Source organism: Pteronotus mesoamericanus, unplaced genomic scaffold, assembly GCF_021234165.1.
Source record: "Pteronotus mesoamericanus isolate MK-2021 breed Mesoamerican mustached bat unplaced genomic scaffold, CSHL_Meso_final contig_90, whole genome shotgun sequence".
In the NCBI taxonomy this organism is placed as follows: Eukaryota; Metazoa; Chordata; class Mammalia; order Chiroptera; family Mormoopidae; genus Pteronotus; species Pteronotus mesoamericanus.
In genome coordinates, this window is record NW_026555277.1 from 15537198 (window position 1) to 15561630 (window position 24433).

The window sequence follows — 24433 nt, forward strand, 5'->3', positions numbered from 1 at the left end:
GTAGTGCATTTAGTCAACAATGGATTATGACCTGGAATATATTAAAATTTATTACAAGATCAATAAGCAAGGGTAAAATCTTGAGAGATAAAATATGCTCCAATCTTATTAATGATCTCAATGATCATTATGCTCAATCATATCGATAACTGGGAAAATCACAGAAGAAATTCAGATATGACAACAATCATTTCAACATACTTAAGAGCAAAGACCCTGGAACCCAACTACTTGGATTCAAATGCCAGCATTGCTGCTCACAGCATATGTAACATTTAAAATACCACTTCACATCTCTGGGAGTCAGTCTCTTCATCTGAAAAATGAGAGTAAGAGTAGATATTTTGTAAGGCTATTCTGAGCATTAAAGAGAATATTAAATATATTCTCTAGTTAAACTGTCTCATAACAAATGATTAGTCCAAATCTTAATGGCATAAAGCAACCCTTTTACTATGCTCATGATTTGTGAGTGAGGAATTTGGAAAGTCTCAGCAGGGTAGTTCTCATTTAGAGTTTCATGCAGTTACAGTTAGCTGTGGGCTGGAATTGTAATTATTTGAAGACTTGAATGGTCTGGATACCACAGACGGCTTACTCACATGGCTGACAGTAGATGCAGCCTGACAGCTGGGAGCTCAGCCCAGGCCGTCCACTGGAGCAATATACACGGCCTCTCTTGAGTGTCAGTTTCAAGGTAGTTGGACTTTTTACAGCTCACTTCACCCAGAGAGAGCATCCTACAGAATGAAGTAGAAGCTTCACAGCCTTTTCTCCTCTAGCCTCAAAAGCTATGCAGCAAATTTCTGCTGCAGTCTATCGGTAACAAGTCATTAAGTTTCCTCCAGAGTCAGGAGGAGGCAACAGAGATCTCACCTCTCAATGGGAGGGGTGTGAAAGAATTTGAAGACGTTTTAAAATAGCCACAATATAGGCAAAGCACTTGGAAGAGTGCCTGCCTTACTCTGTCATTAGTGTTATTCTTTTGACATGATGACTTAGTCTTTTAGCCTTTCAAATGCACTCTTCTGTAGTTCAGTCTTGGTCATTTTGTCTTGATGTTGTGTTGCCAGATACTTCCTAAAGGACAGGAAAATGGACAAACAACACTTCTGGTAATTCTCAGAGGGGAGGTTATATAAACCTTGTAGTTATGTGTAGGAGATGACTATAGCATTTACATTTAGCTTTTTACTTTTCCACTTGACACCTTGTTAGGACTTGTTAGTCGACACATCCCTGTAGCACAGGGTAAAGTGACACAGAGTTACTCTCAGATGCTGGCAGAGGAGGGGGCTGGGTGCTAGCTCCTGATATCAGTGTGGGATTCCTTTATTTGGAATCATAATACATGAATGGTCAGTCCCTTAATAGATCAGACCTTTGTTTTGATGTTAATTTCAGTGGCTTCTCCAGAGGAATTCATACCAGCCTTCTGATACCTATCAACTGGCTCACAATTCTGTTTCAGGAATACAAAAATCGCTCCTTCTAGAGAGTTAAGAAGATAAGAAGAAAAATGTGTATTGTACTTCAGGTAGATTTCAATAACTTAAGCCTTTTTTTTTGTTTTTGTTTTCTTGATTTATAACCAATCACATGTTTTCTGTTTAATGAGAATGCAAGCTTCAAAATGCTGGAAACCATGTTTGCTGAGTCACTGAGTATTGATTTCTTTAACATTGGTATGTTTTGAAATATTTTAATCCTCAGCCTTTATTATTATGTACACTGTCATCTTACTATGATGAAGATGTTTGGGTTTCTACCTTACATTACCAGTTCTATTTTATTAAGGTAAAAATGCTGAACACCCCTTCTCATTCACTTTTATTTTCCCTCTTTAAGTGTAGAAAAAAGGTTTTATAAAAATCTTCCTTTATACCACCACTTGTTAAAAGAATGATGAGATTTGTGTTTTCCTAGAGTCTAAACCATTCCTGCACAGAGGCTGATTTAGAAAAAATAAAATTGTTTATTTTAAAAAGTGTATTTTTTAAAAATGTGGAAGTGTAATATCTGCACCTAAGTATTCTAATGACATTTTCTTATCCATGAAGAGTTGTTTGTAATGGGCTGAAATTTCAGAAGTTTCGTCATTAGCATGCCCTGCAATACGCAATAATGAGCCCTCCTGTGAGAAGAGACCATGGTGCTGGGCTCCTTAGGACACAGTCGGGGACAAACGGTCTGCCTGCAGCATGTCCCCCCTGCTGTTGTGCCGCGTTCATTCCTCATTCCTTCTATTCGCTACTGCATGTGTCCTCTTCCAGGGCAGCAGCACAAGCCTCAGACCCTGACCTGCCCCCAGCAGAGAGAGCTTTGTCTGCTCCACACTGACTACACCAATTACATTTGCATCCACACTGCATCGAGGGATCTGCTCCCAAAGAACCCAGCAAGGTGATGAGGGAAAGCCCTTGTGCCCAGAACAGGGGAATTTGATCTGAGGGTGCATTTGCAAATTGGATTAAAATCCCACCAAACTCGGATAGCTCATAGTTTTCTCTTTCAAAAAGGCAAGCAATAACCATTGATAGAAACCTTTTTCTGCGCCTTCAGCATAATCATTAATATTGATGGAACTGAGATCATGCAAAGTCCCAAGTCCCTCTGGGTAATGTCCACTTTACACTGCACTTCTGACTTACAGACATATGAGGAGCCATCTTTTCTCCTGTTTCCTGATCCAAAATATTGAACATCTGGATCAATACCTTTTTATCTGATTAAGAAATAAACTACACATTTACTTAACCCTGTGTTAACTGAATTCTAGAAGAGGTCAGTAGGTTTCTCAAAACCAGTGATTCTCAGTCCTAGTGATTAGAACCATACCAGCGATATGTGAAAACTATTTCTGTCTGTGTTCTCTCTCTGATCAATTAAACTAGAATATTTGGGGGAGAAGCTTCCGAGTATTTTTGCAAAGCTTTGCAGGGGACCCTAGTGTGCAAACTAGATGAAGAATCACGGTGCTCTAATCCAATCTAAGACAAAACACACATCCAATAGAAAAACAGGAAAGTATGGTGGTGGGAAGGTGGAGACAAATGTATTTGAACAAAAAATAAAAATTAAAATTAAGAGAATAAATAAATAAGAAAAACAGGTAAATAGCTCAGGGGAAGAGGGAAACTGAATGCATTGAAGGCAGGAGAGGACAATGACCTCACTTCCATTATTTCAATATAGAAAAGGCGACTACATAAAAGATTGAAAAACAGAAGGAAATAACTTTATTGTCCTATAAACCGGGTTAACCGAGTAAGTAAAGCAGAAGCAAAAGCCCAAAAAAGGAAAAACAATTTATAACTTTTTACCTTGAAGCCTTTGATCAGCATTTGCTCCTGAAATAGTCCTAATCCAAAATAGATTTCATAGTTAGCAACAGTTAATGTTCTTTATCTCCCATGATAAATAATTCAAAATCAGTTTTTCTACTTTAGTCATATTTTAAAATGTGCTGAATATTCTATTAATATGTACTTTTTAATGTTGTTTTGACCATTGCATGGTAGTTTCCTTTTTTATTATTTGCACAATCATATGTGTGAATATATTTAATTATTTTTATATTCCTACTCAAAATAACATGGCTATACATTGATCTGTTATAATGCAGAAAGGAAATAAAAAATGCTCCATGGATAAACCACTGTTTTATTTGGGACTTATTTTGTTGGAATAAAACAGACCTATTCAGACCTATTTAGACATCTGTGCAAAAATGTGGGCAAGGATAATTATTTGCAATAGTGAATATTTGCAAACAGACCAATTGTCCACACATATAATTAGTTAGGTAAATTATAGTACATCCACCAAAAAGAATGCAAAAAAGTCATTGAAAAGGATAATGCAAACCTACATTTACTGAACTGAGAGATGTTCATAATGCATGTTTAGGGGAGAACAGCATGGTACACAAGAATACAAACAGTATGTTCTTTGGGTAAAATTATATGTTGTGATATTTCATCAAATATGATTTTTAAAAATATGAAAAGCGGAATAGTAGAGAATTCAGCATTTACTGAGTATCAAACACTCTATCAGACCACTCAACACTTTATTTTAAAGCAAAAACATACTAATAGAAACAGAGACCAAACTGATGATTGTTGGAGGGGAGAGGGTAGGGGGATGGGTAAAAAAAAGTACAGGGGATTAAGAAGTACAAATGTTCACATATAACATAAATAAGCCACAAAAATATACAGTGCACAGCTCAAGGAATACAGTCAATAGTAGTGGTGATCACATCATAAGGTACATAAATGTTAAATCACTATATTGTACACTTGAAACTAAAACAATGTTGTATGTCAGCTGTACTTTATTTAAAAGGCTTAAATACAAAATTTCCAACAATTCTGAGCTATTCACTAGTTTTTAATTTAATCACATTTTTTGTGTACCTAGAAATGTCTCAATTTTATGAGTGTTGAAACTGAGGCACAGAAAAATTGAATAAATTGCCTGAAGTTATGTAACCAGTAGGCAATGAGGCCAAGATTAGAAAGCTCATGTTCTTTATGCTCTATGATGGTTTCTTTTCAGGATCAGGTTGAATGTTTTATATTAACAAAAATTAAACAGTAAATTTTAATATGTTCTTTTAGTATAAGTAACTAATGCCACCCTGGGATGCAACACAGTTTAGGGAGAAAACTATGGGTTTTCCTGTAGGAGAGATTCATGTGTTTGTCCATTTAGCTCTATGAGTCCCTATTTTCTTAATGTGAAATGGGCATGATATTTATGACAGAGTTATTGTGAAGACTAAGAGAAGTAATGTATCAAAGCATGGAAAACATTTGAAAATATCTTACAATAAAATTTGATTCCACATATGAAATGAGAACCATAATTTACCTTTATGTGTCTGTATACAGATAGCTGAAAATAGTAAGCAGTCACTGTGCGATTTAATTCTGCTTCTTAAACTGGTTGTCATCGGCTAATGACTACTAATTTATATTAGATATCATTAATTTTTTGTCTTTTCAAGGAAATTCTGCTAAAAGACTGACTTATCACACACACAGCAATCATTATTTGAGCCATTGAAAATAAGCTCTCCTTGAGCTCTAAAGTTTATCTAGTCCTTCCACTACAGATATGCACCCTTTACATTTAGAGATATTCCCCAGAATATCTGCCCAAGAAAGGCATATGTCTGCTGAAGAAAATATGTTGGCTGCAAGAAAAATATTCAATTCTTTAAAAGAGTAATTTGGGAAATTTCCTTTCTGATGCATTTGGATTGCAGCCTAGTGAGTTAGAAAAATACCACCATCTGAGGAATGGTTGCTACGGGTCCCTCTTTTAGGAGTCATGGCTGGAGTACCAGAAATAGCTGAGCTAGCCACTGCTTCAATCACAAGGAAGCAAATTTGTTCAAGCATCCTGCCTAGAGAATACAGCACCCTGTGATCGAAACACCTTTGAAACAACAAAGGTGTTTCATCTTGTTCTGTGATTTGTGCTGCGCCACAATTAGTAATATTAATATTTACTTTGCCAGCATATTCTTTTAAAGAAGCCAAAGAGACTTCTTTTAATGTTCCCTTTTTTCACTGATAGTACAACTAAGATCTTCCTCTCAAAGGTATGAAGTTGATTCTATGAAACTTGGATGTCCCTCTAGAGATGACTGATGAGAAATCTGCTATAAAAAGGAAATGACATTAGATGTGGGTTTAACCTTCAAGAGAAAGTATCCTACTGACTCTCCCATGTTTAATCCATGTTCTACAAAGAGTGGAAGCCACTCATTTATGCACTAATATTGAATATGATTTCTTTTTTATTGGTGAAAAATTTTCTTGTGAAGCATAGTTAAATGCCCCATCTCCTCTTTATTCTATTTTCTTCTTTTTTTTTTGCTTTTCAGTGTGTTGCTGTGAGTGTGCTTCTGTAATCAGAATGATTCTTCCGATCCCAGGAATGAAAGCACAGGCAATATAACAGGGAGAACATCAAGCCCACTGTAAGCTGGCCTGCCAACTTCTTCCCCGCCCCTTCCTTCCGGAGTCATCAGAAACTGAAAACTAACTTAATTTTAGAAAGAGTACATCATAAAATGTAGAATATTAAGAGTGTGTTCACATAAATGTATGTGCAAAAACAGGCATCAGATCAAAATAGAATATAATACAAAGGCGATTGTGCACAAATGGTTGCATGATTGTACAATGCATTAAAGTCTATCTAGAGAAGAAATCACAATAAATTATGGAACCAAAATTAATGTACTGTGGTTTTCCAGACTGGCCCTGAAGGCAGAGGGTTTTAAACTCATCAGCTCATCATCCACCACTGTTATAATGTATAAATGAGAAAACTTAATGATTTTTATCTGAGAATCACAAATCACTCTGCAAATCTAATTGACTGAAACACAAGAACATAAGCAAGAATTATTATCTTCATTTTTGTGTCTGGAAGGATTGATTAAAAGATTTAATCGGAGACCAACAAATGAATAAGTAATGAAACAGACATTAATCATTTTATTTTAACCCCTGACATTCTATTGAGCTGTTTTATATACTTACCAAAGCCTGTTTACTCTTTTGAAAAATGTACTCATTTTTATTATACAAGGAAATGAATACACTCATATCCATTTAGAAGCCAGTGTCAGAGTTAACAGCTGTGAGCCAGCAAATGCAGGCGCTTGTGAACCAGTGGAAATAGAAAGTGGCTTTCAAAATTAGCCATTGGAGCCGAGGAGCCTTTTCATCATTGACAATATTGACAAACATTGTGTGCCCTGGATGAAAGGCATTTCAAGAGAAAAATGTTTGTACTAGAAGTCGCCTGAGCTCTGAGTGAGGAAGTTCTTAATAGGGTGCCCTTTCAAAGCTGCAGAAGATTTTTTTTTTGCCAATTGCTCAATTATGCAATTTTCCCCAGGTTACATATAAGTGAAATGAATAGTACCACCCAAGATGTCTGTTCTATCTTTTTTTAATTAAATATTTTATTTTTCTATTACAGTAGTCCCAATATTTCCCCCTTTGCTCTCCTCTGCCCATCCCACCCCCCACTCCCACAGTCAATCCCCACCCTGTTGGCCATGTCCATGGGTCAGTTATACATGTTTCTTGACTAGTCCCTTCCCCTTCTTTACACCATTTTGCCCCTCCTTGCTCCCTTCTGGTTGCTGTCAGCCTGTTCCTTGTTTCCATGACCCTGGTTCTATTTTGCTCATTTGTTTGTTTTGTTCATTAGCTTCCACTTATAAGTGAGATCCTATGGTATTTGCCTATTTGTCTTTCACCGCCTGGCTTATTTCACTTAGCATAATATTGCGACATCCACGCTGTTGCAAAAGGTAGGAGTTCCTTCTTTTTGCTGCTTAGGATTCCATTGTGTATATGTACCATAGCTTTTTTGATCCTCTCTTTTACTGATGGACACTTAGGCTGTTTCCAGCACTTGGCTATTGTAAATAACACTGCTATGAACATAGCAGTGCATAAGTTCTTTTGAATTGATGTTTCAGGATTCTTAGGGTGTATTCTCAGCAGTGGAATCGCTGGGTCAAAAGGCAGTTCCATTTTTAGCTTTTGGAGGAAATTCCATACTGTTTTCCACAGTGGCTGTACCAATCTGCATTCCCACCAATGGTGCACTAGGGTTCCCTTCCTCCACATCCTCACCAGTACTTGTTTGTTGATTTGTTTATGATGGCCATTTTGACCGATGTGAGGGGTATCTCATTGTGGTTTTAATTTGCATCTCTCTGATGGCTAATGATGCTGTGCAACTTTTCATATGCCAATGGGCCCTCTGTGTGTCTTCCCTTGGAGAAGTGTCTGTTCAGGTCCTTTGCCCATTTTTTAATTGGATTATTTGTCTTCCTGGTGTTGAGTCATAGGAGTTCTTTATATATTTTGGAGCTCAAACCCTTGCCCAAGGTATCATTGGCAAATACATTTTATCACACAGTTGGATCCCTTTTCAGTTTGATGATGTTTTCTTTAGCCGTGCAGAAGCTTTTAAATTTGATGTAGTCCCATTTGTTTATTTTTTCCTTTATTTCCTTTGCCTAAAGAGATATATTGGTGAAAATATTGTTGTGTGGGATATCTGAAATTTTTCTGCCTGTGTTCTCCTCTGGTGTCATGACTTATATTTAAGTTTTTTATCTGTCTTGAGTTTATTCCGGTGTATGGTGTAAGCTGGTGGTCTAATTTAATTTTTTTGCATGCACCTGTCCAGATCTCCCAACATCATTTATTGAAGAGGTTATTTTTACTCCATTTTATGCTCCTGCCCACTCTGTTGAATATTAATTGACCATAGAGACATGGGTTTATTTCTTGTATCTCTATTCTGTTCCAGTGATCTGTGTCCGTTCTTATGCCAGTACCAGACTTTTTGATTACTTGTAATATGGTTTGATATTGGGTATTGTGACCGCTCCTTCTTTCTTCTTCTTTCTCATGATCACTGATGCTTTTGGGGGTCATTTTTGGATCCATATAAATTTTTGAAATATTTGTTCTAAATCTGTGAAATATGCCACTGGTATTTTAATAGGGATTGCATTGAACCTATAGATTGCCTTGGGTAGTATGAACATTTTAATGATGTTAATTCTTCCAATTTATAAACACAGTATTTGCTTCCAATTATTTGTATCTTTCTTAATTTATTTCTTCAGTATACTGTAGTTCTCCAAGTACAGGTCTTTTACCTCCTTGGTAAAGTTTATTCCTAACTTTATTTTTCTTGTTGCTAAAGTAAATGGGATAATTTCCTAGTTTCTGTTTTGATATTTCATTGTTTGTGTACAAAAATGCCTTTGATTTCTGAATATTGACCTTGTATCCCATTATTTTGCCAAATTTATTTATAAGGTTAAGAGTTTTTAGGGAGAAGCGATAGGGTTTTTTATCATGTCATCTGCAAACAATGACAGTTTTCTTCCTCCTTTCCAATTTGGATGCCTTTTGTTTCTTTTTCTTGTCTGATTGCTGGGGCTAAAACTTCCAATACTATGTTGAATAAAAGTGGTAAAAGCAGACACACTTGTCTTGTTCCTGACCTTAGGGGGAAAGCTTTTATTTTTTGCCTGTTGAGTATGATGTTGGCTATAGGTTTCTTGTATATGGCCTTTGTTATGCTGAGATATGCTCCCTCTATCCCCATTTTCTGAATGTTTTTATCATAAATGGGTGCTCTATCAACGCTTCTTTCATTTTGTTTATGTAGTGTATTACATTTATTGATTTGCAAATATTGTACCATTCTTGCATCCCTGGGATGAATTCCACTTGTTCATGGTATATGATCTTTTCACTGTATCAGTGGATCTGGATTGCCAATATTTTGTTGAGGATTTTAGCGTCTATGTTCATCAGAGATATTGGTTTATTGTTTTCTTTCTTTGTTGCATCTTTACCACAAAGTTTGGGAGTCTTTCTTCTTCTTGAATTTTTTGGAATAGTTTGAGAGGGATAGGAGTTAGCTCTTCTTTAAATGTTTGGTAAAATTTGCCTGTGAAGCCATCCAGTCCAGAGCTCTTGTGTGTTGTGAGTTTTTTGATTACTGCTTCAATTTCACTAGTTGTTATCAGTCTATCAGGCATTCTGCTTCTTCTTGAGCATCCTTATAACCATTATTTTGAACTCAGTGTCTGATAGTTTGCTTGCCTCAATTTCATTTAGCACTCTTTCTAGGGATTCCTCTTTTCCTTTCATTTGGGGGTTGTTTCTTTTTCTTTCCACTTTAGGTGACTCTTCTTGTTTGATTCTGCATATTAGAGTCATCTGCTTTGACTCCCTGTCTTTGTGATGTGATCTATTGTGGTAGGAGACCTGTAGGACTCAGTGCTGCAGTCTTCTTGATCTGATCTGGATGCTCTTGGGATGCCCTTTTATGTCATTTATGTGGGATTTCTGATTGTAATTGAGTTTTGGCTGTTGTTGGGTCATTCTTTGGTGGGTTCTTCCCTCCAGCTGGCTGACTGAAGGTCACACCACCCACTACTTCTTGTATGATGTTATATAGGTGCTTTTAGAAAAAAAAACAAAATAGACAACCAAGAAAACAAACCCACACCTGCAAAATAACCCCCACCCACAACCACACTATCAACAGCAAATGAGCAAATATTAATAAAGGTATCGAGATTAAGACTATTATAAGAAAGCAAAAACAAGTATAAGATGACTAACTGAAAGAAAAATGATTTTGAGGGTGGAGAGGAGGAGAAAAAGTGAGACTAGGGAATAGAAACAAGGCAAATAAAGAAAGAAAAGAAAATTTACATTGTAAATAAAAAAGGGAGGAAAGAAGGAAAAATGGAGTAAGAAAAGGGAAGAGTATAGTATGAGGTTTAAACCAAAATTTTTAAAAAATATATAGGGAAAAAATAGGAACCAAATTGGAGAAAAATATCCACTATAGCAATATGAACAACAAATGAGCGAGGATTAATATAGCTGAAACAGGAATAAGAATGAAGAAAGAAAGAAAAGCTTAAGAGATGTCTAAAGGAAAGAAAAGTGATTTTGAAAGGACAGAGGGAGAAATATTAAGAGTTAGAAATGAAAACCAGGCTAAGACAAGAAAAAAAAAATTTAAAATGAAAAAAAGGAAGAGGAGGAGGAAGGCAAAATGGAGTATGAGAGGGGGACAGTAAAATTTGAGATTCGAAATGCAAAAATAATGAAAACCTAGAAATAAAATTGAAGAATTGCAACAACAACCACCATATAAACAACAAATGAGCAAAGATTGGTAAAGGTGGAGAGAGAATAAGGGCATTTTAAGACTGTGAAAAATAATGTGAGATAGCTAATGACAAGGAAAATGGTTTTGAGAGGCTGAAGGGGGGAAGAAACAGTAAGCATGAGGAACAGAAACAAGTTGTAGCAAGAGAAAAAAATAAAATTTAAAACAAAAATAAGAGGAAGGAAGACAGTAAAATAGAGTATGAAAAGGGAGGAGCAGAATATGAAATTTGAAATATAAATACAGTGAAATAATAGGTACAAACTTGAAGGAAAAAAATGAATGTTAAAAAGCTATGCAGGAGAGAAAATAAACCAAATAATAAAGAAGACCATGGTGGAAATCATCTCAGTAGAATCCAGTGTTTATCACCATCTTCTCTTTCTGGATCTGCTCTGGGTAATGTCACGTAGTGCCCTACTCAGGTCTTAGGCAGACTGTTCGATATTATAAGTGATCCACAGTCTGTGGCTATCGCCTTCAGATTTAGCTGGTCCACACTGATCTGCCCTGCTGACATTCCATCAGCCCAGGGCCCAGGAGCGATTCATTTAATGACCTGAGAGGACTGCCAATATCTTCTCCACCTGCTTCTGAAGGGGACCTCTGGTGCAATCTGGAGGGTCACCCCCAGGGGGTACTCTTCAGTCTTCAGGGAAGATGGTCGGAGTGTTTCCTTGCCCTCTTACCACTAATCTTGGTCTGTCCCAGATTATTTCCAATAATGTATGGTTTCTGGTGAATTAGCTGTCCATTTCCTGTGTGGGGTCAATCTGTGTGCAATGGGCCAGTCTTTCCTCCTTGGCACAGACAGCAGCTCTCTCTAGTTGCCGAGGCTGGGCAGATTGTTGCACCTCTCTCTAATCTCTCTGCTCTCTTGGTTTCCATGGATCAGGACCTAAGGAACAGTGTAGCTTGTAGTGTCTGGTAAAAAGGGCCCTTTTAATGCTTTTTCTTCTTTCCCCTTCAGAATGTGCCCAGCATGGGGCTCCTGAGCCTGGCCTCACTGATCTGCAGAGCCTGTAATCCCGCAGGTGGGGGATGGGCTTGCCTGATTATGAGGGGACCTGTCTGAATGCAGAGAATCTTGGCGTTCAGCTCCTGGCCCTCTAGTCCCCAACTTGTTCTTTCGCAGGAGACTCAGCCCAAACTCTCCCCTCTGTACAGTCCTCTGCATGCCAGCCATGCTGGGTTGACTCCTGCAGTCCCTTCAGCATGACTCTGTCTCTCTGAGTTCTTTGTTGTCAGAGCTGCCGTGCACACGCATGTACACACCAGGTCCCTGCTGAGTCTCAAGTCTCACCTCAGCTCCTCTTTTAAAAGAGTTTCTGTGTGGCTCCCATGCTGCAGCACTGAGTCCCGGGGGGCCTGTTCTCCATGTGTGCCCCCCCCCCCCAAATCATAAAGTCTCTGTCAGTCAGGGCTGGTCACAGCCTGCCAGAGCCTCTGACAGCTTTAGATAAGGTTTGTCTCTGGATCTCTCTGGATAGCACTGGGAAGAGTCCTGCAGTGATACTGTAACATAGGGCAGTGGTAGGTGCTCTCCCCGCTCCCTCCAGAGATTCTCAGCATCAGGTGGGCCTGCTCCCAGGGCACTGTTTCTGCAGTTGGCACCTCCCTGGCTGTCTCTCTCTGCCCCCTGAGCTTGTGGCTCCTGAGCCAATCCACAGGTGCCCAGTGTGCACAGACAGAAATGCTGGGTTACGCAGTGGCGGTGGCAGTTGCTCCACTAGAAGAGCCGGCACTGCCCTGCAGGTGGTCAGGCTGTTGCGCACTCATGCATACTCCCTGGACTCCCTTCCTGGACGCACTCACTCACACGTGCTCTCACTCACACTCTGCTGGATTTTGAAGTTGATTGCTCCGTGGTTTAACTGCAAGACCTGTCAGGACCTGGCAGCAAGTGAACAGAGCTGCCAGCTACTCAGCAGCCATCTTGGATCTCCCTTGTTCTATCTTTAACATCCACCATTGTTCTGCAAAGTCACTGAATGATTTATCCTAAAACTCAGCGGCTTCTCATTTCTCACATTGGGCAGGATCTCTGCAGATTTTAACCCCATGCAACATCCCCTCACATCCATTCCTGTGGCTTCTGTGACATTTTTTCTTACTACCATTCCTCAAATGGCTGATGCTTGATTTTTATGATGAACTCCTTTTTTATACCACTGCTTGCTTTTTAAATATAGATATTATACTAAGTTTAATTTGGACTTTTTAACTCTTCTCCTTTTGTGAGTTCAGTCTAGATGAGTTCATCCATTCTCCAAGACTAATGTCAATATGTTAGGCATTTTTCAAAGCTCTGTTTCAGCTTATGGGCCTGGGAACATGAGGAAAGGAGAACAAATATCAAGTATCATGGTAACATGGTAAAATTAATTATTTTGTACTGACTCTTGCTGACTTGATTTTAAGAATGTTATTCCTAGATGCCTTGATGTTTCATGTCTAAACAAAATAAATGGAGCCAAGATACTTGGTGTCTAATGAGTGAATGCCAAGAACTAATTTAAAAATTAGAAAGAAAAGACCCTCTCTCCACTTAAGATGAAAGGATCTGAGGGGCAATGGACCATTTATGAATCAGCACTGATAATGACATAGGAAGAGTTGAGTATAAAATAACTGCAGCAATGTAAGGAGCCACTGCTGTGGTCTGCATCCTATTGACTCAGATGATGTTTTGAAATTCAGCTCCTCTTACTTTCCCTAAAACAAGCAACATCAGCAGGAATCCAATACAGGAAAGTCATGGATCTTGGGTGGTCACCAACATTGCATTCATTATCGACTAGATCAATCCAAATGAATAAATAATGCCTGAACTCAGGGGGAACTGTATCTTGGGATGAATGGCAAGAGCATTCCATATTATTGATCAATATGGTTGGATTAGAGATAATTGGGGCAAGCCACTCCTCTTGTTCTTATTTACACCTCTTGGCTTGGGACCATCCAAACCTGGGGTGATACTGATACATTCATCTTTGGTCATGATTCCACTTCAAAGATCCAAAAGCGAATTACCAAATTTCTGATATTTCCTCATGAATACTTCATTGACACATCATCTTTCCCAACTGCATATTCATCTTCATGAATGGCATTATCATCTGCTTGTTTGCCCAAGTTATAAATCTCAAGTATCTACTTCTCTATTAAACAGTTCACATCCTATGGTCTTTAAGTTCTGTCCCCTTTATTTCAAAAGTGTCTTAAGCACCTTCCTTTTTCTTTTTGCTGCCACTCTCCTCGCTCAGGCTTTAGTCAACTCTCCCTGGTTTCACCAGCTCTAGTCTCATTTCTCTGATTCAATCTCTACATTGTTGCTAAGATTACTCTTCTAAAATTCAGATCTAATCACGTCATTTCTTCTCAAAAACCTCTAATGATTGCTTTTAGCCTGCATAATAGAACCCAATTTATGAATATGACAAAAGACCCAAAATCTGCCTCTAAAGCTTTTTTCCCCCGGACTTATTTCCTCTGACACATCTGTGTTCCAGATACAGCAAATAATTTCATGTTCTCAGAATGTGTCCTTCGTTCATGCCTTCATGGCTTTGCTTTAGAAATCCTCTTCTATCCCCTTGTCACCTGGTAGCATGAGTCACAATGAAAGTCTTATTTCCTGGACTCCCTTTTTCCTATAGCTTTTTGTGTGAACTTGGGTTTCTACCACTTATCACTATTTAACCTGGGCTGCAGTGGGTTATATATGCTCTGTTTCTTTCATTTGATTCTTATATGTCTTGAAGGCCCTGAACCCCAAGACTATGTAGCACTCAATAAATGTTTGTGGCATTACTCATTTTCTATTTAAAAAAGGTACAAATATTATAAGACCACTCTAGCCAAAAGCTTCATAGTTCTGACTGATCCATGGGCTGGATGTTTTAGTTTCTGAATTGAGACTCTTTTTTTAATAATAGAGATTCTGTTTATCATCAGAATTTTATTTTCTGAGGATGACTAAAAAGTCACAAGTCTGCCCAAGTCTTCAGCTTGAGGCACAGAAAGATTTCTTCCATAATGTTTAAAGAAACTGTGAGAGACAAAAACAAATTTGTGTTTTGATCACAATTTATATGTCATGCTTGTTCAACACATTAATTACACAGGAAAAGATACAGTACTGGTACTTTGGTGTCTGTATAATGAGTGCTTTCTAATTTTTCTACAGTTGAAGCAGAAAAATGACTGAGAACTCTTCCTGTTATCTATTGTCTCAGTTTTCTGATATTAATGGAAATATTCATGTTTTTTTGTTTATTAATATTATAAATTAACTAAGACTATCTGAAGTGTGTATTCCACATCTAAGGTATTCTCATATTTATGCTATGAATTGTAGAACCTTGTTTCATACATATCATGTATGGACATGATGTATATGAACATATCATGTGCCATGCTTATAATGAGAACAAGAAATTTAATTGTTATTTGTGTCATAATAGATCAAGAAAAACAGCTTTTAAGAAAGCTGCATGGTTTTGGAAGTGCCATGACGTTAAAATATTTAGCAACTGGTATACTATCACAAGTTAACCCATATATTGGAAAAACTGCTTTTATTCTCTAAATAATGTGAATTATTAAATTCCTTGTCAAGTGAGGTTTGTTGTGGTACAAATAGGTCATCCAATTTTCCTAATTTCTAAATTCACTGTTTTAGAAATTGTTGATTGATCTTTGCATGACATATGTTACTTGCTAAATGATGCCTTTATATGAGCCATGGCTTGATATAGAGAACAGCATACAATTTGTTCCAATGACTTCCTATCTACTTAATTTTCATTGGAGGACTTGCATTTACAAAACGAGAGAACATCTCTTTACATAAATTATATTGTTTATGATTGATAATTTTTTTAATCATTTGCTGAATCAACAGAAATACATTTTTCTAGTTTTTGTAATGCTGAGGTTTTTATATAATATATTTGGTATATTTATTAATGGCTGTAATGAAAATTGCTTAGAATATTTAATTTGATCAAATCTAATCCATTAAGCAGATGAGGCATCTTGGACTGCTTGAGTTCAAATTCTGACTCTGCCTCTTAATTAAAAAAAAAATCTTTAGAAGAGGATGTGTGTATTAATTTTAGAAAGAGAGGAATGGGAAGGAAGGGAGGGGGAGAGAGAGAGAGGAACATCAATATGAGAGAGACATTGATGTGAGAAACATCGGTTGCCTCCCATATATGCACCAAATGGGTACTGAACCCACAACTTCTTGGTGTATGGGATGGTGCTCCAACTAAACTGAGCCATCCAGCCAGGGCTCTGCCCATAAAATTTTAAACAATTTCTATGTTTCAGCTTTCTCACCTATAAAATGGGGACACTAATAATTACAGTACTCATAGGTTTTAACATATGTTTATAAAAATGCCTAGCACAATCAACTAGTAAGTAGAAAATTAATGTTGTTAATACCCACTTCAGCTGGACTTTTGGTGGGTTTCAGATAAAGGTGAATTTCAATAGGCACCATAAATAGGGTTTACCTTAGGTGCCAATTAACCCCACATTGAGCCATGGGGCCTATCTGTTGCCCATGACCTCCTTCTGTTGTTGTCTTCAGGAGCTCCCATTACTTCTTCAGTGCCTGTTGCTCATCCCCATATTCCAGTAAGAGTTCAAACCCTGTAGTGACTTGAGATTCCTATAAGTAACTATATGAAGGTAGCTATAGCAGGGGAATGAAGCATGGAAGCAGGTGATCATAGCCAAGGTTTGGTTATATGAGCACCAGCTATTTCCTACCAGGATGCCCAAAAAGTCACTGTTTCCTCTGTAGGAATCCTTTCTTCTTCTGACTTGGGGATGGGGGACAACATAGGGACAGGGATAAGCATGTGAGATCTGTGGCAGGGTGGCTGGCAGGCCAGCAGGTTACTAGGTGCCAGCACAGACCATTTGGGTTTCCCGTAAGAGCTAGGAAGGTGCAGGCCAGTCCTCCAGGGCCCTGAGGTGGTCACAGCCACTGGTAGTGCCTGGAGGGCAGGACTTTTGGGGGGACTGGAACAAAATCTTGGAGGCTCTCTGCTGTACCCGCATCAACCTTCCAGGTGCTTGGGTTAGAGGAGGTGTGTGGAGTCCAGGTGCACAGGCTTGGGTGGACAGGGATGGGCATCAATGAGAAGAAGGCCTGGGCAGCAAGTCTTTCAATATTGTAGCAACTTTTTCAGCTAAATAAGGTACATGTTGACTGAAAATCAGTCCTGGGTTTAAAAACATGTGATTCTCTTGACTAGATTACAACATCTTGCCACTGTATTTCTTCCAAAAGTAATAGGCAAGTATACTATACGTTCAGGCCTACTGAGTAAGATGATGGGTTTTGTCGTTTCTCTTTTGTCTATAAAATATTTACTTATCATAGGGTGAGGAAACAAAAATAAAACTCTACTGTATTTTTCCTTTTTCTCTGATGTAATGATAAACACAGGTGGGAGCAGAATCTTAAATGTGTTTATCACAGACATGGAAGTAACCAGTTGCTTCTGTCAAATAAAAGTACTCCTTAAACTTTTCTTTTTCTTTCTTGAGAAAGGGTAAAAATCTATTAAATTGATTTAATAGACCTGACCTACCCAATCTGACCTTTTCCCTCTCCCACTCTAGGACTGCGAACTGCTTCTTTTGGGGATTTGTTTCACAGAATAAAGAAAAAATAGGTAAGGAAAAACAAGTGAGTCTAAGCTAGAGGTTATAAATTCTAAATCTGTAGAGTTTACTGTCTATAGTAAAAAGTGAATCAATAGGTGGGGAGTAATTACAGGCTCAGGTAGACAATGTGGCCCAGTGGAGGGGACAAGCCCATCTCATAGGAACCCACAGACCAGCTCCAACCAATTGTAGTCATGAGAGAATGCAAGCGCACGCCTGCCAAATCTTTAAACTTTTCAAAGATCCAAATATGGTATTGTATGCGTGTGTGAGAGCGTGTGTACTTATGTGTATGTGTATTATTGTGTGTTTTCATGTGTGTATGTATATATTTATGTGTGTAAAATTTCTTGATTTTGAAAATACTGCCAGGCCAAACAAAGCAGCTCTGGAAGCCACAGTCCATGATCTCAACCAGGACTGGGGCAGGAGATTTTAATGGCATCTGAAGGAGGAGAAGTGGAAAAAGCTGTGGTATTTGCAACAGGAGAGAAAAAAGAGAGCTTTTAGGAGTGTGTCTATGATGCTTCTTTAACATACTCAGGAAAATCTAGTGAAGGACAGTATTTTAGAAACAACTTTAGGTTGCTGGACTGTGTCCTTTGGTCACAGTTCTACAAGAAACTCTCACATTTCCCCCTCTATAAGCTACATAGAGGGTTATTTTACATTATATCTGAGCTCCTTGTTTCTTCTCAATTTTTCTGTAAATTCTTCTTTAAGTTGTTAATGAAGAAAAAAGAAAATAAGACTTTCGTTGTGACTCATGCTATTAGGTGAATCAGCATCTTAATCCCTTGTGGTTTAAAAACTTCATGGGAGGACAACATGGATATTAAATTTTTAAAATTATTAAAAAGAAACTAATGATTTTGGCTAAATTGTACTAAATTGGCTTTATTAGCAAAGAAAGACTGAATGAAAGGTTATGACAACATTGGTAGAAGTGGGTTTCAGCCAGGATAGAATCGTATAAAGTCTGAAAAACCTCCAATACTAAGGGATTTTTTTCACCATTCACAATTTTCTACTACTTGGCAACTGAACTCTTTGATATCAGATTTGGTGATGTCTCATGTAGTGTCTTTCTTTCTTTCTCTCTTTTTTTCTCATAACTACTTTTGATACCACACAGAAAAACTCACTCAAAATGGATTAAAGACTCAAATACAAGACCTGAAGTAGTAAGATAAATAGAAGAGAACATAGGCACTAAATTTAAGAACCTTGGCCTCAGAGGGGACTTTGTGAACTTGACTCCAAAGGCAAGGGCAGTAAAACAAAAAAGAAATGAATGAGACTACACCTAAAAAGCTTCTGCACACCAGAAGAAACTACCAACAAAACAAAAATGCAACCAACGGAATAGGAGAAGATATTTGTAAATGGTATCTCCAATAAAGGGCTAATATCGAAAATAAGTCGAGAACTTATGCAATTCAACAACAAAAAACCAAATAATCCAATTAAAATAGGCAGAGGACTGGAACAGAAGATATACAGATGGCCAACAGATACATGAAAAAATGCTCAGCATTACTAGCTGAAATGCGAATTAAAAATATAATGAGATACCACATCACACATCATTGGAATGGCTGTTTTCAATATGGAGAAGATGTGAAGGGGAACCCTTGTACACGGCTGGGGGGAATGTAAATTGCTGCAGTCACTATGGAAACCACTATGAAGTTTCCTCAAAAATTAAAAATAGAGCTACCGTATGACCCAGCAATCCCCCTTCTGGCTATCCACTCAGAAAAAAAACTGAAAACACTTATTCTTAACCAGATATGTATTCCTATGTTTATTGCAGCATTACAGTCAAGTAATCTTAGGAATAATTCTTACCTCTTAGTGGGCTGCAATGGAGTTCTTTCTCCTTCAGTACATTAGAGAGAATTGGATGAGCTGAGTGTTTCTCAAAATTTAATGTGCAAATGAATCCCCTATGGGGATGTTATAAGTTGGCCTGGATTGTGGTCTGAAAATTTGCATTTTTAACAAGCTCCCAGGTGAATCCTGAGCACAGCCTGAGTAGCAAACTGCTTACCCGCTAAAGGATGAATAAAGATAGAGAATACAGTGTAGGGATGTAGAGGATGTCTGTTTTAGGATCTGCACAGTCTCGATTTCTCTCTCTTCTGGCAGTGGCAGACTGAATTTACTTTGAAGGGAACATTTCTTCTCTACAGTTCATTCCTGTAGTTCAACTACCTGTGATAGAGTTGGGCATGTGACCAAGCCTGGCCAATCAGCACAAGTGAGCAGGTGAGCCAAGTAACTTGATGATTTTTAAACCGGGCTTTTGGCTAGTGCTACTTGGAAAGAGGCTGTCTTTGCAGGTTGTGAAACCCGGAGCTTTCAGTGACCATCACGAAAGAGGTGCCTGCCTGAGAATGAAACCAACACAGAGGAAGCAGGTCTAAGGTTTGGAAAAAGAAAGGTTCCTGATGACATCTTTGGAGAGCTTATTCCAGAATTGGGGAAATGAAGATTCTTAACATCTTTTGAGCGCCTGAATCCATCCATGCCTGAGGCAGATAGTCTTACCTAGCTGGTTACTTAGTCAATAAATTTGCCTTCATGTTTAGCCAACTTGATTTGAGGTTTTGTCACTTGCAACAGATAGCCTTCTGCTAACACAGTAGTGAGAGGGCCTGACAGGCAGCAGGAATTCAGTAGGTAATTGTAGCCTTCTCTTTACAATTTTTCTTTGGTTGGATTGAGCAATACACACACACACACACACACACACACACACACACACACACACACACACAGCATTTCTGTGCAAACAAGGGATATATATATTTTTTTCCCCAAAGAAGACACAATCCGAAACCATCAATCAGATGACAAGCAATTTTATTTTGCAAAACAATCACTATACAGCAACAAATACATTTGCAAATTTGGATTGAAAAACATGAACTAACTACAACCAGCCATTGAAGAAATGCCTTTCTATGGTAACAGGCTCTAGAATTATCAGAAGAAAGAACCCCCCCACAGATTTGTAGTGGAGTGTTGGAACCTTGGAATCCCAGCATACAGAGTATACTTTTTTGTTGATTTTTTTTCTTTTTGCTAAAGTTGAAGTAGATTTTAATGATTGACATTTTTTCAAGTTTAAAAATAACCTTTTTCCTGCAGAGGGACTTGGCCTCAACCTACACAAGGAGGCTAAAATTCCTAGGCCTAAAAAAACAAACATCCATGTTGATTTAAGCATACCTAGTTTTGAAGGAATGCCTAGAATTTGCCTTTCCAAGCCATGAATCTAGGTGTTTTGTTTTTGTTTTTGGCTACTAAGACCATAAATACTTTATTTACCACCTTTTTGTAGCATGAAAAACATGAGAAAAACTATAATTGTACCTATGTCAGAATCAGCCACATTGAGATTATTTCCTTAATAATACTGACATGATGTTATATTTGGTAGATGATTCCCATTTCCTGTTGTATTTCTCTGTGAGCATCTGGAGAAGGCCAGCTACCATCAGTACAGCCTTCCATTTAACAGTTCTCTCTTTCGCCTTCTTCAGCCATATGTAGCTGGTGTTACACAGGCGTCTTGCTTGTGGGTGGGATTTCAGCCCATCATCCTGCTGGTAATCAGCAGGAGAATCCAGAGAGAGTTGGTTCCTAAGCGAACATGGCCTTTGAAACTCATCATAAACTCGGATCTTTCCTGCATCATTGTAAGGTATCCAATTCTTGGTTGCAGGTGACCCAGAGAGAGTGAGTTCATTGAAGAAGTTGGCCTTTTAACTCTTCATAGCTCTGGATTACTTATGTATTCATAAACAGGTTCTCAAAGGCTAAAGCCAGAGAGAAACTGGCATTAATAGATCTAGAATTATAACTATGAAGCTTTAATTTCTAGATCAGCGTATGGATGTCCCCACAGGAGTGGTGTTCAAAAAGCTTAATTTGTGTTGTTAGTCTTGAGAGTGAAGGCAAGATGGGCTCCACCACTTATCCCCATAAGAAGACATTTATCCTCTGTGTTTCCCTCTTCTCCTGGTACAAATTATCACTGTTTTGTTTTTGTTATTGTTGTTGTTAACTTTATAGAGAATCACATTTCCATACAAAGAAAGAGCATTTATTCATTATAACTTTGCTGTGATTTGAAATAAATATTTGTTTTAATGCCAAATCTAGTAACATCATGCTTTATATCATCTTTATTTTGGGCATGTATTGTTCCCTTTACTTTGAAGGGAACATTTCTTCTCCATGATTCATTCATGTAGGTCAATTACCTGCAATAGAGTTGGACATGTGCCTCAAGCCTGGCCAATCAGCGCAAGTGAGCAGGTGACCCAGGTAACGCGATGATTTTTAGACTGGGCTTCAGTTAAGAAACAAACTTTCAATATACAGAGCATGTTTACTTATTCTTGACTATTATAAAAAACTTAAACCATTTTGAAAAACAATACTTCACTTGCTAAAACTGTTCTAACCAGTTGTTAACTTCTTTCTCTAGAACCTCAAATGCTACCTAACACTATCAAATATGTAAGAAATACCATAAGTCTGCACATAACCATTCTTTCTTCTCCTATTTTTCTGGTGCATTTCAAGAGAAGCTGATGAAAAAAATGCCCAAATAGGTCAAATCAAGCCTCACAGCAATTATTAGGCAAAAAATAAACACAACCCCAGTCCTAATCAGTAGTATCTTTTTGACTGCTGTGTACAATAAATAATTTTTATAAATAATTTCAGGCATGTTTGCCTATGTTAAACCTCTTAGTTGAGAATGAATGGTGCGCATTGGCTCCTAGAGTTTCTTTTGTGGAAGGTACATCGGTTTCAATATTCAACGAGTCACAAAATGTCATCCATGTCTCTCTGTCATTGCAACATTTGGATTCTTTCTTAGATGCTACTATCCCTTTTTGCCTCATCCATGCTCATCATTTCTTCCTTTATATTCAGGAATTGATTTGGCTCAAAGGAATCAAATTATTTGCCTGTAACTGTTCAAATCCAACTTACCAGCCCTGAGCAAGAAAAAGAATAAATACTAAAAAGTGTCCACTTAGCCTGGTAATGCATTGCCTTATTCAGGCCATTAACTAATTCACTGTTTCTTTAAGAGTCTAAGATGAATGATTTGTGAGGGGATTTAATGAACTGATTTGGGATTTATTCACTGTATATAAAGTCAAAACAGTATTACCTACTGATATAAAATGATTTTGACATTGGCTTCTCAAAATACTGTATTTTTCTTTTCTGATCAAGGGATCTTTACCTTGGGGAAGGAAGCCCAATATTTTCTATCAGATAATTTAATAAGCAGGTACTGTTCGGAAGAATGGGATAACATGTCCCAAACTCTGTTAGTTTCAACTTTAGCAAATGAAAAAAAAAAAAAAGAAAGAGAAATCTTAGTAAGTCTTTCATGGATGATTACAGAAATAAAACCCAAACTATTCCATGATTCAAAATAATTTAAATCCATAATCTTAACAACAATCTGTAAACCCTTTTATGTATAACTGGTCCCACCCCCACAAACTCCATGTTGGTGAAAGCAAAGAAAAATAAATTTTTCTAGCATCATGGGAGAGACTTATATCTGGCACTAAAACAGGGTTACAGCTTTGAGTTGTTACAGAAAGCAACTTTCATGCTAAAACTTTTTGTCTTTTTTAATGTATTTTTTTTAAGTAGGGAAAGAACCCTGCTAACATCTACTTTCACATACCTAAAATTGCAACACCAAAGGGTGCAGGAGACACAGATACTGTGAATAAGGAAGTATAATATTCAAGTATATGAGGAAGTATCACAAATGGCCACAGAGAAATATATATATATATTTATATCTATAATACTGTATCAAACAGATGGAAAGGGGGTGTGAAACTGGTAGTGTGGACACAAATCTAGCAGATCAACTGACATCCTAATCAGACACAAGTCCATCCTAATGAAAGCGCCGGAGCACTTTTACACCACTTCCTCAACCACAGCGCAAATGCTTCGTTACTATTTTTTAATTAGTTAAATAATTTATTGAATTGACTTATACTCTGATATAATTATCCAGGTCCCAAATGTTAATAACTTAATTGAATCTTTCTTCCCATTTATACAAAATAACACTTTAAAAAAAACTTATTTCTTACATGCTCTTCCCTTCCTGCCATCAGACTCCTTGATTTATTTTAATCTGTAATAAGTTACAATGGGCAGCTTTTATCTTTTCACCCAGCAACAGAATAGTGAAATGAGCAGCTTGGATTTTAACAAGGCCTTTCAGAATGTAGTGGATAGCCTTCAGGCACATGAAAGGTAAAAATGCAATTTTCCAAATAATAATACTCCATGCAAAACAGAGCAGAGCAAAAATAATTGTCCAATTGTACTCATGTAAAGCCAGTGTATTCCTGTTGTAAATGGAAATCAATTTCTGCATATGCTATTCATTTTTTTTATAAAATTGTAACAATTAATAGAGTTTGGGAAGGACATTATTTATTTTATGGTTGGTAAAGAATAAACATAACACCTGCTCAGAGCCCACTCCTGCCAAGAGCTCATGCCTAAATATTATTACTTCAATGCTAAATGAGAAATATTCACAAGCCCTGCTTAGCCAGTGCAGCAGTGACATCCTCGGCCAAAGTGGCAAGCTGAGGGGATTCGAGCAGGTTGATGCTTCCAGAAGAGGAGACGTTGCTAAGTCGTCGGGGGGATGCCACGCTGGATCTGCCTGGGGACTGCGTGATGATCTCAGCCCCGTGGTCCACACGGGCCTTAGCATGCTCTCTGAAGTTCAACTTTTGGCTGTCAATCTGTTCAAGACAAGCAGCAGTCCTTGTTAACGCAGGCACCTTAACTGACCCCTAGGTGTTTCTCTGTATCCCAGAGCTAATGTGAATGTCACTTGTATTTATCTCTGCCATCCTTACTTGCTATTATTCAGGTCTTCAGTCTGGGACCCACAGCGATGAGGAGT

The 24433-nt window shown here is 37.8% G+C and overlaps 1 protein-coding gene across 31 annotated transcripts in view; it reads right to left on the bottom strand.

Moving 5' to 3' along the window:
* Positions 1 to 20296: 20296 nt before the first annotated feature.
* The window catches only part of MAP2 (microtubule associated protein 2), a 261553-nt gene continuing 257416 nt past the window's right edge, over positions 20297 to 24433 (bottom strand). For all 31 annotated transcript variants that reach the window (XM_054585712.1, XM_054585741.1, XM_054585735.1 and 28 more), the window contains one exon: positions 20297 to 24269. In XM_054585712.1, coding sequence (XP_054441687.1) covers positions 24054 to 24269 — 216 coding nt within the window. In that variant the 3' untranslated portion in view covers positions 20297 to 24053. The remainder of the gene's footprint in view (positions 24270 to 24433) is intronic.